Here is a 19220-nt window from a genome sequence, read left to right on the forward strand (position 1 = left end):
GTACTCACTCACTGAGGACGATCAAAGTGTATAGGCCTACAACAGCAGTTGTTTTCACTACCACGTGGTGTGTCGCAAACTTTATATCAACATAATGTTTTCGCCATGCAAACCTTCAAACAATTTAAACTTGAGATTACCAATCGATCAATCAATAATAATAAGATTTATTTCGCGATTTGTTAAGCGTTTTTTTAAGAAACTTGTAACATCTAAAACAAGAACGTGCATTTATTTACGCACGTTCCATGCATCAGGTCACATCCCACGCGTTAATACACCGGGCTATAGCTTATATTTTGTTGACAAGTCCTTGAGAGGTCAAGAGTATACATCGCACCATGATCGCACCCCCGGGGAACAGAGTGATTAGTGATACAAGGCATTTAAACTAACGCTTCGTATTGGCTTTATTGTATCCGGGTTTGATTGTCACGAGTTTGAAAACTGTTCCAATTATATTGAACCCTCGAAAGTTGTTGTTGTTGAACTTTTTCTTCTGAAGGGTCTGTGACTCACTTTGCAAGGAAAGTGGGTACTTGTGATTGGTCTACAGTTAGGCTACTAATATTTCAGTCCATTGAATAAAAAAAAATAGAATCGGGGGAAATGTTTAAAAGTGTGTATCACCTGTTATGGAAAATATCATACGCTGACGCCAACCACATCCTAGGTGGATTACATAAACAAACATTCCAATTGTTGTAAAAATGTAACCGCATTAAATGTAACCTTCGTATGAGCGTATTATTATTATACAATCACTCAACGAATGGGCTCTTCTTCATGATTGCGGATGTTGAGCCTACATAACTATGTATATTTTTTTAATTTTAAACAAGAAAAATGTTACTGTATCAAAGTACAGTGTTCGTAGTAGGCCTAATGTCCCTTGTACCCGGGGCCTGTACACGAATTTCCATCATTGACAGACAATCCAATACTTAGTCCTATATTTAACAGCAAGGCCCATATCCCCCCATGGGTAATCTATCCGCCACTAATGTAACACAAAATAAGACACAAGAGATAAGTGGGCCAACATAATTAATTAAAACATCTGATAGTTAACGTCCCACTTCTTGGACGCAACGCGGGTGGCGTAAGCGCATCGCAAGCAACTTGACCTATCAAGACGCGTCGATCATCCGCCTGTCGTGATTGGTCTATTCATTGCGCCCACGTCGTTTCGTTGCGCCCACGTCGTTTCGTTGCGTCCACGTCGTTTCGTTGCGCCCACGTCGTTTCGTTGCGCCCACGTCGTTTCGTTGCGCCCACTTCGTTTCGTTGCGCCCACGTCGTTTCGTTGCGCCCACTTCGTTTCGTTGCGTTCGAGTCGAGTGGGAATCAAACTTTAGTACACACGAACTAAACATCAGTAACAGTAAACATTTTAGACCAGCTTTAAACAAATGATGTGATATTGCATATATGACAATGTCGTTTTCATTGTAGGCCTTACACAATTCTTTTCATTTCAACAGATTTTACAATAAACATATACTGTACTAACAATGACATTTTGGTGAAAAAAATGGGCCTAGTATTGTTTTGAGGAGATCATCCGATATGATTTATTATCCAAGCTTGTGACTTTTAATAATAACAGTGCATTCACGTGATGTTATTAGGCTAGTCCTCCTTTCCTGAAATACCAGCGATGATCGAATACACGAATCATTTCCTAAGCCTCGATTCACACATTTTGCATCGCGGTTCATAAACATGTAGGCCTATATTATATATAAGTAAAAAAAAAAAATAAAGATTAACTATAACCAGTCACATATTCGCATATTTTGCGGACGCATGACCGATTTTATAAAAAGACATTTTTTAAATATATTTGTTAGATATTCGTATTGAAAAAACAAATAGTGCATTTCATGTGATGTTATTAGGCTAGTCGTCCTTTCCTGATATACCATCGATGATCGAATACACGAATCATTTCCTATAAGCCTCGATTCACACGGCTCACATAGGCCTACTTTGCAGCGTGGTTCATAAACATGTATATAGGCCTAAGTCACAATAAATAACAAGTTCTTTATAATAAAGATTAACCATAACCAGTCACATATTCATTTTGCGGATGCATGACCGATTGTATAAAAAGACATTAGGTTTTTTATATCGATTCCCGTTTTAGATATTCGTATTGACCAAAAAAGGGAAAATGTAAAGTTGAGGAACTTAATTTGAACTGTGTCCATATGATTTACCATCTCGCAATATTTATTTTTATTACTTTCCGTTGGACGGGCATCATATTATAATGAGTGTAAGGTTCAAAAAGATAATAGAGTAATAACTAATATAGTACAATGCAGTATACACAAATCTATATAAAATGGATATTCATATATTTCAGTATCTATTTTGTTTTAATTCTAAAAGCAAGCAATTTAAAATTCAAATTTGCAGAGTCATCGCAAATATAAATATTAAACTTACTGTAAAATGAATGTTTGAAAAACATGCAGTAAAAAACGTTAATATATTAATTTGTAATTATATATCTGTATCTTTGTTCTTGTTTTGTTTGTGTAAATATATTAAAATAATAGACGTTTATTATTTATTGATTATAATATTTAAGGACCACAATGTAAAACAGATACACTGTTATCTGATTGTTTTATCCTGTATAAATATATTATTTATTCTTTATTATTATTATATATATTATGTCAGTTATTTTCCGTCCTCGTGTTTGGTATAGGACATAAGACTTTCATAGTCGTCTGGTAAGTCATGTTTTGTAAAAGCTTCCAAAGTATGTTAATATCATTTCCGACTGGATAACAGTGCATTAGTTGAATCTCGTCACTATTGATGCATCGGTCCAAGAAAAAAAACAGAACAGAACATATTGAAAATAAAAAGAGTATATATCGGTGTTCATTGCAATCACGAGATTCGTGGGCGTGTGATACAGGGGTCTTATAATAATCCAATAGTTGATTTATAAAGCTTAATTACATCCGAAGGCCTACCGGTATTTAACTTGACCAGTTGAGCCTTTGGTCAAACAATTAGGTAGACCATAGGTAGACACATGTTTCATACGAACATAGAGAAATTATTTCTCCATGATACGGCGGCCAAAGCATTGTGTCATCGGGCGAGATGTAATTATACATTCTTATAATAAATGTAAGATAGATCGTCTTCTTCTAATTAACATTCTAGACTCCTGGTAATTTACATAGTACCTACATAGGAAAAAAAACTTACTTAGACTCCATTTATTTACATACATAGGCCAATTTTAACTCCATAGACTCCTGGTATAGGCATTTATTTACATACATAGGCCAATTTTAACTCCCTAGACCCCTGGTATAGGCATTTATTTACATACATAGGCCAATTTTAACTCCCTAGACTCCTGGTATAGGCATTTATTTACATACATAGGCCAATTTTAACTCCCTAGACTCTTGGTATAGGCATTTATTTACATACATAGGCCAATTTTAACTCCCTAGACCCCTGGTATAGGCATTTATTTACATACATAGGCCAATTTTAACTCCCTAGACTCCTGGTATAGGCATTTATTTACATACATAGGCCAATTTTAACTCCCCAGACTCTTGGTATAGGCATTACAGCTACAGATCCACTACAAATTATAACACAAATGCGTTTCTGATTTTGTACAGTTATTTAGGCCTATATAAAATTAGGAATATACTTTTTTTTTTAAATATACTCATTTCCTTTCCTTGTGGTTTCTAATGACGGATTACGGACAATCATATTAAAGTCAAACAGGAAGACTCACATCCAACTATTATATTAATATTCTGCTTGTTATATCACATGTTACTGAACTTCTCTCATGGTCTTTTTCTACAAATAAAATTATATCTATTTATTATAGGCCTTAATAGTAATGTCGTTATGCTTTGTTTCTAATGTTGATTATTCAATTTAGGTTAGATGCATTATAGGCTAGAATAAAGAACTTGTCAAGATTTTAGCCTACAAACCACGAAGTATTAATGAAGACAAAGGGAGGAGTAATATGCCTCCACCAAACAACCTCTCTTTTCTAGATACAGTACTTTATGGATATAAATGTGATGGGAAAAATAAGTTGATAATAAGAAACATGAATCAAAATAATAAAACCGAGGAATATGATTATTAAATTTAGATTCAGAGATGCGTTATAATAATAAACACTTTGGTGTGCATCAAGGACTTACGAAAGATAGAAAAGCTCTAAAAAAAATCCGTAAAAGCAACAGCTGAAAAATTTGCAAAACGTTCGACGTTTTTCTGATTTGTTTAATAATAAAGAAATTGTCACATGTAGAGTTGGACAAGATTTATACATTTTACACATAGGCCTACCCCACATTTATAGATAATTTTCTACTGATTATGATGGGGAAAATACTGTAAGTTGATCATAAGAAACATATCCAAATAATAAAACGGAAGACTTGAAAACTATCGAGAAACGTTGAATTAATTACCAATACGTAATTACTTAAGATTATTTTTATATAAATAAATAGTGTTCTCCCGAAGCAGGTTTTATCAGCAGGATTTGCCGGACCATGGAGAAATATTTTTATTTCTCCAACCGGTATTAACAATTATACATAAAATAAACACTTATCTATTAGTGGTAGGTTAGGCCTATTGGTCGAGGCTATATTTTGTCAAATGAATAGTACAAAGTACAATATTATTTGACCTCTTGTATTTAGTATTATAGTACGGTTTATCAATATTTTCTTAATTTTCCGGACTTCATTTCTATATGAGGAGAACACTCGAAATCACCATAGGCCATCCTCTCTAATCAAATATCAATAATCAAATAATAACTTGAATATTACAATTCTGTTAGCAAATTGATATTTGATTATTGAGAGACAGACATTATTAAAAACTTGAAACTATTGACAGGAACAAAAGCATTGTCTTTTTGTATATTTTTATTTTCCAAAACAAAACGCTATAACAAAGATTAAAGAAATAAACACACATTTTCACAATTTTAGAAACAAACAAATTCAACTAAAATTACAATTAATGGAAACTAATCAAACCATTATTATGTGTTTACATTGCAATTTATTCATTAGATAACAAAGCATTTAATTCTAACGGAATACCGTTTCACCATCGGAATAGCGTTTCACCATCGGAATACCGTTTCAACATCGGAATACTGTTTTCTGCATTACTGTATTGTGAGTGTATTTTGTAGTACGTCTGTACCATTTCTTGCCCGTGCGTACAATTATTACAATACAAATATTGAGGTGCATGGAAATATTGAGGTACATATTGAGTAACATATTAAAAATTAACCGTAAAAGTTCAGAAATCGTTCACTGTGACATCCACTGGTTCAAGGTTCCATTGGAGCTGTATATACTGTATCAAGAAAAACATAACGATTAATACAAGAACAGCTCAAATGTGAAACAAAGCTCCTTATATGCCTAACCTCAAGGCACCAAAATTAACATTAATGTATTTATTTAAGCTTACCTTCAGTAATAGTTTCTGAAGTTGCACAAGGTCCAAATGACTCAATATTCAGTTCAAAGTCTCTAAGGAGACAGGTATCCCGTTTCAGTTCACATGCCGAAGGGTATGTTACTCCATCTGTTCCACAAACTGGATGATCCGGGATTGTAGATCCTGGTTTTAAATTTAGTCTGCGGTTTGGCTTTCTACCTTTTGGTATTCTGCCTTCTTGTCTACCGGCTTGTCGTCTACCACCTTCTGATATTCCTCTTCCTGGTCTATCGTGCCCTTGACTAGGACCACCTCGTCTACCGGGTCCTGGTTTATTTGGTCTTGGGTTTCCCCGGTTGCCACCAACGGAAAATGGACATTTTACACAATACTGCTCTGGATCACCTAAGGAAAAAAAAATGCAATGCTAGTTATATATTATATATGTTACAATATATGGTATAGCAGAGGATGCTTGATTCAAAAGAAGTCTTGTTTTACACATCACCATCAAATTCCAAAAGTCCAAAACAATTTATTATCCACTATAAAGAAAGAATGCATATAAAATTTTAAAAAATAATAATATAAAAATGACTACCTTGATCTTCTGTACATTCTCCCCTCTTTGCAATAGTTAAGAATATATCTACACATTTTGCTCTTTTGAAATTACATCGACTGTATGTAACGTTGTTACTGCCACAGATCACTACATCTTCTACAGCACGAGTTTCACATTCGTCGTGCCGCATCTCACAAAGCTCTCGCCTAACTTCCGGATCTGTAAAAAAAATAATAATACTTATATTTTGGTATTCATTCAAAATAAACATAGTAAAATAAAAAATGTATATATATATATATATATATATTTATCGTTTCAAATTAATTAATTAAATTTCAGTATATCACCGGGCGGTTTAGAATTAATGTTCTTTGCCTGATGAGTTTATATATATAAAAGTATCTCTTCGGAGATCCCGCCTCGTGAATAAAAATACTGTAAGATGAGGGCGTATCAATTTGATCTCTGGTGCGCGTGCGTACAACTGAGGACTAGTGCTGTTCCGCCGTACCACGCCGAGAATGTTAAAGAGTCGCTATCCAATCGAGTTCGAACAATACCATGAAAGCCCCAGTGGTCTAATGGTTAGGACATCTGCATATCAAGCAGGCGGTCCGAGTTCGAGTCTCGGTTGGGGCGACTTTTTCTCATTCTCACAGATTTTCTCATCTTTATCGTTTCAAATTAATTAATTAAATTTCAGTATATCACCGGGCGGTTTAGAATTAATGTTCTTTGCCTGATGAGTTTATATATATATATATATATATATATATAAATCCAAAGGCAAATTACTGAAAAAATGACAATGCTGTAGGTATCAGTGGTTGGATCTTAATGGAGATACAAAATAAAGCTAAAAGCTAAATCAACTTAATCGATAAAGTAAAACAGCCAGAAAGGTTAGCAGAGCTTTCAGGCAACACTAGCCCTTTATCAGTGCAAGACTGATAAATATATATATATAATTGAATTCCAGGATGGAACATCCAATTCACAAATAAAACAAAAGATGCTCTACATAAACAAAGTCTTAAACAAGTAAAAAAAAAAAGACCTTGAGATCGGTAACCAAATATATTAACCAACAAGGTACAGCCCAACTAAAGTAATCTAACAACACGATGCTGAGCTCCGGAGATCAAAGGGTTTATCTGTGGACACGACACGATCAGTTCCTTGCTAGATTCAGTGTACACATCTAGCTCATACGCACTTTAAAGACTTTCGAGACGAGTAGGGGGTAACACTGGTTTACTAGCACACACACATACAGCCATTGTCACTCACAGCCACTGATCATAACTGGGCCCTCCGGGAGAACAGTCTTTGACTGAAAAGCCTACATAGCCCATAAAGAAAAAATAATAAATAAATAATAAATACCTTGGTATATTCCTTCTCCACAATCACCGGGGTGTTCAACTGCAAGTTCTTCATCTGCAGTTTCACATTTAACAGACAATAATTCGCAAAATGATGTGTATGTCACACCATCTGTTCCACATACAGCTTTATTGAATTCGTCTGAACAGCTTTCACTCTTGTTACATACTACATCTATGTCTAATCTTGCTAAATCTACAATGTAAACATATCTTAATTACATTATTGCTTGCTTTAGCGCTAAGGGAAATATATTCCATCGAACAAAATATCATTTCCAAGGGGATGTCAAATCTTATAAACTTTATATTGAAACACCAACGTTTGTTTAACGTTATCTAATCGTAACAATATTGCGTTATTTATACGTTTAAAAACGTTTTATTACGTTATTAAAACGTATAATTAAAACGTTTTTTAAACCAGACAAATACGTTTTTATAACGTAACGTATTTCCAACGTAAAATTGGGGCACTTTTACCCCGAAATTGACACTAGTACTTTGGCATTTTTAAACATACCTGGGCGTCCATGTGGTCTTCGTCCACGTGATGGCCCGCGTCCATCACCAGGAGTTGGCCTAGCACAATCTTCAGTGCCACATGCACAAGGATAGTCAACCTCTACAGTCGAGTCATCTCCATAACATCTCACTTTCAGTAATTCACAGAGATTTGAATATGTGTTTCCATCTGTGCCACAAACTTCTCTTTCGGATGTTGGACATGATCTGTCCTCTGGTATCCTGTCGCAATCCAGTTCTAAAATGTGAAAATAATGTCCCAATGAAATCAACGTCGTGTTCCTTAGATATCAATTCCAATTTATTGCCACAATATAACATATAATATACAATGATAAAATAATTATAAACTAGTTTGTTAATAAATAAAATTGCATATAAATACAATGAAAAATATCACAGTCATGGGTACATATAAATTAACGTTTTTAAACAAGATATTAAAACGTTATAAAACCAAACAAAGACGTTTTTATAATAAAATAATAATAAAACGTGACAAATACACGTTTTTGAAACTTTATATTAAAACGTTTTATTACCAAATAAATATGTTTTTATAACGTTTGTTTAACGTTACCTAATCGTAACAATATTGCGTTATTTATACGCTTCAAAAACGTTTTAGTACTTTATTAAAACGTGTAATGAAAACGTTTTTAAAGCCAAACAAATATGTTTTTATAACGTTTGTTTTCAACGCAAAATTGGGATCTACAATACCACCAGCCATGAGGCACTTTTACCCCGAAATTGACACTAGTATTTTGGCATTTTTTAACATACCTGGGCGTCCATGTGGTCTTCGTCCACGTGATGGCCCGCGTCCATCACCAGGAATTGGCCTAGCACAATCTTCAGTACCACATGCACAAGGATAGTCAACCTCTACAGTCGAGTCATCTCCATAACATCTCACTTTCAGTAATTCACAGAGATTTGAATATGTGTTTCCATCTGTGCCACAGACTTCTCTTTCGGATGTTGGACATGATCTGTCCTCTGGTATCCTGTCGCAATCCAGTTCTAAAATGTGAAAATAATGTCCCAATGAAATCAACGTCGTGTTCCTTAGATATCAATTCCAATTTATTTCCACAATATAATATACATATAATATACAATGATAAAATAATGATAAACTAGTTTGTTAATAAATAAAATTGCATATAAATACAATGAAAATAATCACATGGGTACATATAAATTAACGTTTTTAAACAAGATATTAAAACGTTATAAAACCAAACAAAGACGTTTTTATAATAAAATAATAATAAAACGTGACAAATAGACATTTTTGAAACTTTATATTGAAACGTTTTATTACCAAATATATATATGTTTTTATAACGTTTGTTTAACGTTATCTAATCTTAACAATATTGCGTTATTTATACGTTTAAAAAACGTTTTATTACGTTATTAAAACGTATAATTAAAACGTTTTTAAAACCAAACAAATACGTTTTTATAACGTTTTTTCCAACGTAAAATTAGGATCTACAATACCACCAGCCATGAGGCACTTTTACCCCGAAATTGACACTAGTATTTTGGCATTTTTTAACATACCTGGGCGTCCATGTGGTCTTCGTCCACGTGATGGCCCGCGTCCATCACCAGGAGTTGGCCTAGCACAATCTTCAGTACCACATGCACAAGGATAGTCAACCTCTACAGTCGGGTCATCTCCATAACATCTCACTTTCAGTAATTCACAGAGATTTGAATATGTGTTTCCATCTGTGCCACAAACTTCTCTTTCGGATGTTGGACATGATCTGTCCTCTGGTATCCTGTCGCAATCCAGTTCTAAAATGTGAAAATAATGTCCCAATGAAATCAACGTCGTGTTACTTAGATATAAATTCCAATTTATTGCCACAATATAACATATAATATACAATGATAAAATAATGATAAACTAGTTTGTTAATAAATAAAATTGCATACAAATACAATGAAAAATATCACAGTCATGGGTACATATAAATTAACGTTTTTAAACAAGATATTAAAACGTTATACAACCAAACAAAGACGTTTTTATAATAAAATAATAATAAAACGTGACAAATACACGTTTTTGAAACTTTATATTAAAACGTTTTATTACCAAATAATGTTTTTATAACGTTTGTTCAACGTTATCTAATCGTAACAATATTGCGTTATTTATACGTTTAAAAAACGTTTTATTACGTTATTAAAACGTATAATTAAACCGTTTATAAAATCAAACAAATACGTTTTTTTCAACGTAAAATTGGGATCTACAATACCACCAGCCATGAGGCACTATTACCCCGAAATTAATTAGTACTTTGGCATTTTCAAACATACCTGGGCGTCCATGTGGTCTTCGTCCACGTGATGGCCCGCGTCCATCACTAGGACGTCTTCCATCGCCATCGCCATCGGGACGTCCAGCACCATCGGGACGGCCAGCACCATCGGGACGGCCAGCACCATCGGGACGGCCAGCACCATCGGGACGGCCAGCACCATCGGGACGGCCAGCGCCATCGGGACGGCCAGCACCATCGGGACGGCCAGCGCCATCGGGACGGCCAGCGCCATCGGGACGGCCAGCGCCATCGGGACGGCCAGCACCATCGGGACGGCCAGCGCCATTGGGACGGCCAGCGCCATCGGGACGGCCAGCGCCATCGGGACGGCCAGCACCATCGGGACGGCCAGCACCATCGGGACGGCCAGCGCCATCGGGACGGCCAGCGCCATCGGGACGGCCAGCGCCATCGGGACGGCCAGCGCCATCGGGACGGCCAGCACCATCGGGACGGCCAGCACCATCGGGACGGCCAGCGCCATCGGGACGGCCAGCGCCATCGGGACGGCCAGCGCCATCGGGACGGCCAGCGCCATCGGGACGGCCAGCACCATCGGGACGGCCAGCACCATCGGGACGGCCAGCGCCATCGGGACGGCCAGCGCCATCGGGACGGCCGTTATCTAATCGTAAACAAAATTGAGTTATTTATACGTTTTAAAAAAGTTTTTTAAAAGCAAACAAATACGTTTTTATAACGTTTTTTTTTCAACGTAAAATTTGGATATACAATACTACCAACCAGGAGGCACTTTTAAAGAAGAAATATAATTTATTAAAATCATTTTATTGAAACAAATTTTATTTAAAATGATAGGCCTATTAAGTCGAAAAGGTTTGAAAAAAGACATAAATAAAAGACAAATATTGTAGCGCTTAATTACTTATTAAGTTACCTCGTTTGAAGCCAGGCCTTGGAGACGGTCTTTGTCTTTGTCCACTAGGAGTAGGTCTTACAGTGGGTCGTTTTCTTTCTTTTGGAGTTGGCCTAGCACAATCGTCAGAGCCACATGCACAAGCATAGTCAACCTCTACAGTCGAGTCATCTCCATAGCATCTCACTTTCATCAATTCACAGATATTTGAATATGTGTTTCCATCTGTGCCACAGACTTCTCTTTCGAATGGTGGACATGATCTGTCCTCTGGTATCTTTTCGCAACTCAGTTCTAAAATGTGAAAATAATGTCCCAATGAAATCAGATATGAATTTAAATTTATTTCCACAATATACATACATATAATACACAATAAAAATAATGATAAACTAGTTTGTTAATAAATAAAATTGCATATAAATACAATGAAAAATATTCCAGTCATGGGGAGAGTCAAGTAACTTTAAGTAACCCACCCCAGCATTAAATACGAAAAAGAAAAAAAACTTACATAAATAAACTAATAGCATTATTAATATTTAGGGACAGATATTGATCAAAAGAATTAAGGAAAAAAAAGACAGATAGATATAGTATTTCAGCTAACCAAGCACTGGTCCAAATACCATTAACATCAACATTTTTTTCTTTTTTATACTATACTTTATACTAATGTTGCATTATATTTCAAACTGTACTGTGATGAAATAGAATTACACCTCAATCAATGGCACAAAATATTGAATACAGAAATGATACGAAACATACTCTCTTGTCACAGCAGTGTAATGTAATTCAGATCTCAGATCGATGTACACTGTATATAGCATTTTTACTGGGCTTAACTTTTACTAATTATATTTATTGCATTCCAATTATTATTAATATAGTAATTGGTTTAACTTACCACGACGTTCACCATTGGGACCTTGTCTTCCAGCACCATCAGGACGGCCAGCGCCATCGGGACGGCCGGCGCCATCGGGACGGCCAGCACCATCGGGACGGCCGGCGCCATCGGGACGGCCAGCACCATCGGGACGGCCAGCACCATCGGGACGGCCACCACCGAAATGTCTCTGGGCATCGATCAATGATGCGCACACTAACACCAGTATTAACAGATGTTTCATCATGCTTTTTGAAAAATTAAATAATAAATGTTTTAAAATATTCTTTCGTCGAAGCATGGAGTTAACATTATTTTTAAAAATGAATCTAAACTTCGTATAAGTCAAGTTATAATAAGCATTTCAACGAATATGTTCCCTTTCTGTGCCTACTAAGGCCTACTTTTTACAAAATGAATCTAAACTTCGTATAAGTAAAGTTATAAGAATTTCAACGATTAACTCCCTTTCTGTGCCTACTACAGTAATACTAAGGCCTACTTTTCACAAAATGAATCTAAACTTCGTAAAATTCAAGTTATAATAAGTACTTATTTCAAAGAATAATTCCCTTTCTGTGCCTACTAAGGCCTACTTTTTACTAAATGAATCTAAACTTCGTATAAGTAAAGTTATAAGCATTTCAACGAAAAACGCCCTTTCTGTGCCTACTACAGTAATACTAAGGCCTACTTTTTACAAAATGAATCTAAACTTTGTATAAGTAGTTATACTAGGCCTACTATACCATACGCGAGTTCGCCACTGAACTGAACTGTATTGTATTGAATTACTGATTTAAATAAAAATAATATTCAAAATCGTATGATTGTGCCTGGACACTACAAATAAGCCCATGTGGGATTTTAATTAAGTCTCGATCCATAAAAGAAAGAACGAAACACACATTTTTAAATAAAAACCAGATGATAAAAAAAACAAATTGATGCATGGTTGGACATTTTTCATATCCAAATAATAATAGTCTGATGCACGCAATTATAATTGTGTGGTTAAACGATAATTAATTATAGTTCATATATAATAATTATATAGTGAATTATAGGAATGTCTATTTAATATAAAACAAATAATAGTAGTAGTACAGTAATGTCATTTGTTTAAAGCTATCGGTTATACAAATAATTATTAATACTTTGTTGACAAGTCTTTCAATTTAAAAATTAAAAGAAAACATCGAGAACGACAATTTAAAACATAAAATAAAGACTTACTTGGTCGAATTAAGTTGCCTTGTTGAAGAAAAATGTTTAATGCTGTTTGAGCTTTCAGCTCCAGAATGATAAGTTACGGAGCCGGTGTCTCTTTTTAAACCCTTCCAGCAACAATGAAAAAAGGGAGGTGAAGTTATCGAAGCTTAGGACCTGCGCATGACACAATGGTCGGATACATGTAACCAATAGATGCACTGCCTACGTCATAACCTTGAAACGTTTAGTATTAAGTTTTTGACCTTATCTAAACTTTAATTGCATTAGCTCATTCGATAACGGGTTTTTGAATTTTTAAACAAAAACAACATTATACTGCAGATTTAACTAATCATATTAAAGCGATACACTATTTTAATCGTTATTCATATAATTTTATTACAATATATATCTTGAGCTTTGATTAAAATCGTAACTATATGTTTGAATTTCACACCGCATTCTATTATTTTTACATTTATTTTGATTTATTTTTATTAAGTTAATAATTTTTTTATTCTTGTATGCTGTATTTTCACACAACATTTATTTTGTTCCATTTTAAGTTATTATTTGCACGCACCTTTATCAGTTTGCCACTGTTGTAAAAGTGAAGTTTTCCAATAAATTATTATTTTATTGTTAACCTCGTTCAATTACAATTTAGATGTTAAACATAATATAACAGGGTAGATAAAGTGTTTTATTGCATACGAAGTTCAATGACACCTCAAGGTAACTTGTTACAGCAAAAAAACAAGAAACTAAAAACAACGAAATATAGAAAATTATGTCCTAAGAAATCAACAAAGGTCGACTATTCCTTTTTAATTGTACAGTCTTTCAAGATGTATTGTACCCAAAACACATGAAAAATGAAGATTAATAAAACAGAAAGAAAATACTTTGAATAGGCCGTTTCGTTGTTTTAATCAGTTTAAAAAAATTATTTTCACTTGTAAAAAGACAAAATAAACGGTTAAATTTAAACAAAAACCCATTGACTTCCAGTCAATTTGACTATTCTATTCTTTAAAGCTCAGGTACAGGCATGAATTTTAAATATAATATCTGGTTAATTGTACATAAATCAAATATTTGTAACAGAAATCAAGACGAAAAAACATGAATTTCCCTTAATTCGGTCAAATACAAAATTTTGCAAAATTCTGCCATAAAAACCAGGAAGACTGTTTTTCAGTAGTTAGGTAGTTTAACCTAATGTAATAACATGTCTGGTGACTCCCTAGAATGTGAAAAAAGATGGTGGATATACGGTGGATAATTTCTGCTATAGCATGGAAATAAAAATCTGAAGTTGAATAAAAATACCAGAAATGTAAAATTCAAGTTATATTACTTATATTTAGTCATCTGATAACATTTTTTACCACGCCGTTTATTTTTCATACCTTTTTAAAATGCCTCTCTATTTACAAAATTTGTGTACAAAGGAATAGAGATTTTACTGTGTAATTTGAACTATCCCCCCACTGATAAGAAAGTGCTTATTTTCAACAAGCTTGTGTAACACAAATAAAATCCCAAAAATTATGAAACATAGGGGAAACTATAGATTGATAATTATTGGAATGTATGATCAATAGAAATTTTTTGCCCGCACCTGGCCTTTAACTATTATGTGACATTAAAATGGCATATTTTAAAAAATGGCATATTAAAAAAATGGCATATTTAAAAATATATATTTTTTCAGGGGCACAATTATTAATATAAATATTAAAATCTATAATTGTAAAAACAATTTCATTCAAACGACTTTTTTTTCTCTCCATGGTTCGACGGAAGTCGATTTACAATGTGCTACCAAAACAGAATTGAAATGATGCATTCAAAATGGCGTTAATTTATTTATTATTATTTATTTATTATTTATTTATCTGTTCTCAGTCAGTTATTCTTTACTCCATGGTTCTTTTATATATAGGCCTATTATTTTTTAACTGGATTAGTTGACATCCTTTTTTTTTGTTGGGTCAACCTCAGAAAGACAAAAAAAATCGTATAGGCCTACAGGAAAATATTACAAAAGAAGGTAAGGCTCCGCTGGTGTAAAATCGGAAGTATTCGACTACTTGGCTCAACAAGGTTCCCATTTTTCTTTATCGCTTGCTCTATCTAAACGGTCTAAATCTAAGTATAATTTATCTGCTGTTAATCTCTGTCTAAACTATCAAACTAGTTACAAAACATGAGTGATGTGGCCAAATATGGTAGCGATATGCTCAGACATGGTAGTGATATGACATCATCATGTCTATATATGGGTACATCACATTTTTTGTCACATAAAGTCTGATAGTGTAGAATAATGATCTATCATTGAATGGTGAATACAAAAGTTAAATCAGTATGTAGATGCAAAAACGCAAATACAAATTGTCCTTCTGAAATTTAACATTTTTTATTATAGATGGTAGGATGCATAAAAAAGTTAATAGTAAAATTACACGAACGACAGACGAAGAATACAAATAAACATAAACATATGTTGTTATTATGTAGGCCATATTATAATTATATCTGTGGAGAAGGAAAGAGAATAGGATGGAGATCATAGAATGAAAACTAAAGTTAAAGCTAGAAAAGGGAATTGACTGGAGAGAGCATCTTGTAGCCTTATGATGGGGCCCGAAGAGGATAGTGCATAGTACTTCAGTGTATTATCATCATTTTAATTACGGTGTATGTGAATGTAAACTCCTAAATTGGAGCAAACGTATATGACCGGGACTTTAGAATCCAACATATAAAAGCAGAATTAAAAAAAAACATTAAATCAACAAGTCAATCGACAAAATTAAGCTTAGCTTAGGCCTAATTCATAGAATCGTGTTCATAGAAAGCGGCTATTGAAAATACATTACGCGCATGGAGGAGGAAGTTGCGTGTGAACGAATAAGACCCATGCTTTCCTTCCCGATTACGTCACAGCATGCGCTAAGATTTGACCATCAACAAAAACACACTGACCAATATATTATTATCCAAACATGTTTACAGAATAGTATTATATTCAATAAAATATTCCATGCTATCATTCTAAATATCTTATTTCCAACTCGTTTTATTTATCTCATCGATTTTTGTCATTTTCAAATATTCCTTCTCTGAGTTTATAGCTCTACCCAAGAACAAATAGCATTCTTTTAAAATTGTAATCCCTCTTAAGATTTTTTTTTTGACAATGTATTTATTTAGTTTTTAGTTTTAATAAAGACTCCAGTAAACATTTATTTAAATTATCACATTACTGTACTTTATACTTTTCTCTCCTTCTATTGCGCAGGCGCACTCAACCATTCCTCCTTTAAATTTCCCATTTAGGTTTGATTCATTTTTAGAGGCAAACCAAACCAATATATTCCCCAAAATGCTTTGTACATCTTCACAGGTATTACTATTATTTTATACGTAATTTGTGTGACAAATCTTACAATATTATGATAAATCAGTCCAATGGTAAATTTATAATAGGCCTAATAGCATATGGCAACCATATTGGATTCCAAGATGGCCGCCATTAAAAACGTATATAATGTATGCATGTATGTAGGCCTATTTACTCATCAAATTATGGCTGCCATATGCTATTATTATAAATTGTACCATTGGACTGATTTATCATAATATTGTAAGATTTGTCACACAAATTACGTTCGTACGTGGTTTAAAATAGGAGCTACTATCAGCTTTGAGTAAAAAATGCTTTTTACATCTTCACAAGTATTACTATTATTTTATATGTAATTAAATTAAAGAATATGTGCAGTATTTTATTACGCACGTTCCATGCATCAGGTCACAGCCCACGCGTTACATCACAACGGCTAATTTCTTGAGAGGTCAAGAATATCCCTCCGTCGCAACCGGGCAGTCGGAAAGCCGCGTTGGTAACGCATCACTGATTTCATTCATTGTGAGGGCGCGCTTCGTGGAAAATGTTGGAATTTTTGCTATTTTAGTACACTTAGAAAATGGTATAATTTTGATATTAAATGAAATCAATAAACGTATTTCAATAGTTGAACTACAAGCGTAAATAATGATAAAAACTGTGATCTAAATTCCACAGATTTTTTGTTTCAAGAAATATCATTATTTTATGTATAAACTTTTTTACTTTAATTTTTTTTTAAATGATGGTAAAAAATCATTAAATTTCATATTTTCTAGATAAGGTTTCAAAGCGAATTTAAAATCCTTTCAAGATAAACTATTAAGCTATCTATTAAAATAAAAATCTAATTTTAAGCTTTCTTGGGATGCAACTCCCACTAATCAAACCAAACCTACTACATTTCTGTTCTGTTTCGATCGAAAAATCGCCATTTTGAAACTTTGTTTACGTTTTACGAAGCTGGTACGAATCGTCCCGGACCGAATCGTGTCTGTGTTCAATACGGTTTTCATGCAGGCGTATTACGTCATAGGCCTAAGATTTCAATTTGCTCCCCGATTATTGTTCTATTTGGTTTCTGAGCTAGGAAAGGCTACCTACTATAATTACTTACTTGATTTCTAGCCTAGCTAGGCCTAAAAATAGTATTTTCTAGGCCTAGCTAGGCTGAGTATTCTGATATAATACTAATATTAGATAGGTAGGCCTACCCTAGTGAGTGTTAATAATAGTAGCTGGGTATTCTATAGTCTAGGCTGGTGGTAGGTCTATCCCAGCTCTGCTCATATACCAAGCAAGAAGAAGCCTGAAGGAGAAACTAGGCCCAGAACAAATAAAAAACTGTTAAAAAAACAATAAATGGAAAAACAAAAAAAAATAACCCATTTTCAATTTATATATGGGGAATGTTTTATAAAATCGGGCATGTTTGTTTCAGAGACTCAAACGTGTATTTTTATATGGTCATGTTTTTAAAAAAGATAATTATGGGCCCAGCTGAAACCAAGATATAAAAATATAAGTCCATCATTTACTTGAGTATTGTTACAGTGATTGGTTGGTACTCAGTATTTCAGTATCTGGCAGTAAATGTCACACTTGTATATAAATATTACTTTATTAGATACAACTTGCATTTCACACAAGCAACCAATTTTTTTTTACGTATACAGAATGTGAAAAAGCAGTTTTTAATACAAATATCTTTCAAACAATACTGATATAAATAGTAAATACTATACTACTGTATATAAAAACTTGCTTTTATTTAAATAGCACCTTGTTCATCAAACATAACAAACTAGCTAGGCCTATATCATATTAACTTACGTGAGTCTTACGGTTGTACTGATTTTATTATTGTTTTATATGTTTATATTGTATGTATCTGTGTGACTCTGGTTAATAAAGTAAATCAATCAATCAATTGCAACTTAATTTATATCTTATCATTGACTGATCTGAAACGCTACTAAAACTTGAATGCGTATGAATGTATATGTTATATTATTATTAGCGAATAAAATGAAAAACTATCAGCTGCAGCAATGATATTGAAATCGAGAAAACCATTACAGCTTCCACCGTCCAACCTCATATTGAAGAACGAGACAGAAAATCGTCGAGTCTTGATACCAACAAAAAACCTAAAATGAAAATGAATAGCTGAAATGTAATGAATGAAACTATTTAAATAATTGTCACTATGATATGAACAAAACATTGCATCGTTTAATACAGTATAATTATTCAACAACCTGAAAACATTTTCAGATATAGGCCTACCATGAAAAAGCAGCAAATACAAAATTTCCTTATGTCTGTTTATTGTAATAATTATTAATATTATAAATAAATTGTACCCCTCAGTTGTCAATAATTTTACTATAAATAAATATTTAACTATATAGAATAGGTAGGCCTATACCTGTATCAGGCTGCGATTTGCTTAATTATCTTTTTAAAACTTCCCAATGCATCTTCAATATAGAGTAG

The 19220-nt window shown here is 33.7% G+C and overlaps 1 protein-coding gene across 1 annotated transcript; it reads right to left on the reverse strand.

Annotated features, from left to right (window-relative positions):
- Positions 1 to 4943: 4943 nt before the first annotated feature.
- On the reverse strand, positions 4944 to 13463 carry LOC144847742 (uncharacterized). The gene is made up of 11 exons (XM_078704251.1): positions 13328 to 13463; positions 12110 to 12339; positions 11221 to 11493; positions 10318 to 10947; positions 9547 to 9786; positions 8758 to 8997; positions 7970 to 8209; positions 7448 to 7642; positions 6095 to 6277; positions 5524 to 5898; positions 4944 to 5406 (listed from the first exon to the last, which is right to left on the reverse strand). The coding sequence occupies exons 2-11, from the start codon at positions 12336 to 12338 to the stop codon at positions 5381 to 5383; spliced, it is 2631 nt and encodes an 876-aa protein (XP_078560377.1). The 5' UTR covers position 12339; positions 13328 to 13463; the 3' UTR covers positions 4944 to 5380.
- Positions 13464 to 19220: the final 5757 nt, after the last annotated feature.

The sequence above is a fragment of the Antedon bifida genome, chromosome 7, assembly GCF_963402885.1.
Source record: "Antedon bifida chromosome 7, ecAntBifi1.1, whole genome shotgun sequence".
Lineage (NCBI taxonomy): Eukaryota > Metazoa > Echinodermata > Crinoidea > Comatulida > Antedonidae > Antedon > Antedon bifida.

Coding starts and splice junctions, on each gene's coding strand:
- LOC144847742 (XM_078704251.1), bottom strand. CDS start 12,338: ATGATGAAACATCTGTTAATACTGGTGTTAGTGTGCGCATCATTGATC. Junction 11,494..12,109: donor TCCCAATGGTGAACGTCGTG/GTAAGTTAAACC, acceptor TTCACATTTTAG/AACTGAGTTGCGAAAAGATA. Junction 6,278..7,447: donor TGGAGAAGGAATATACCAAG/GTATTTATTATT, acceptor TTTTTTTTACAG/ATCCGGAAGTTAGGCGAGAG.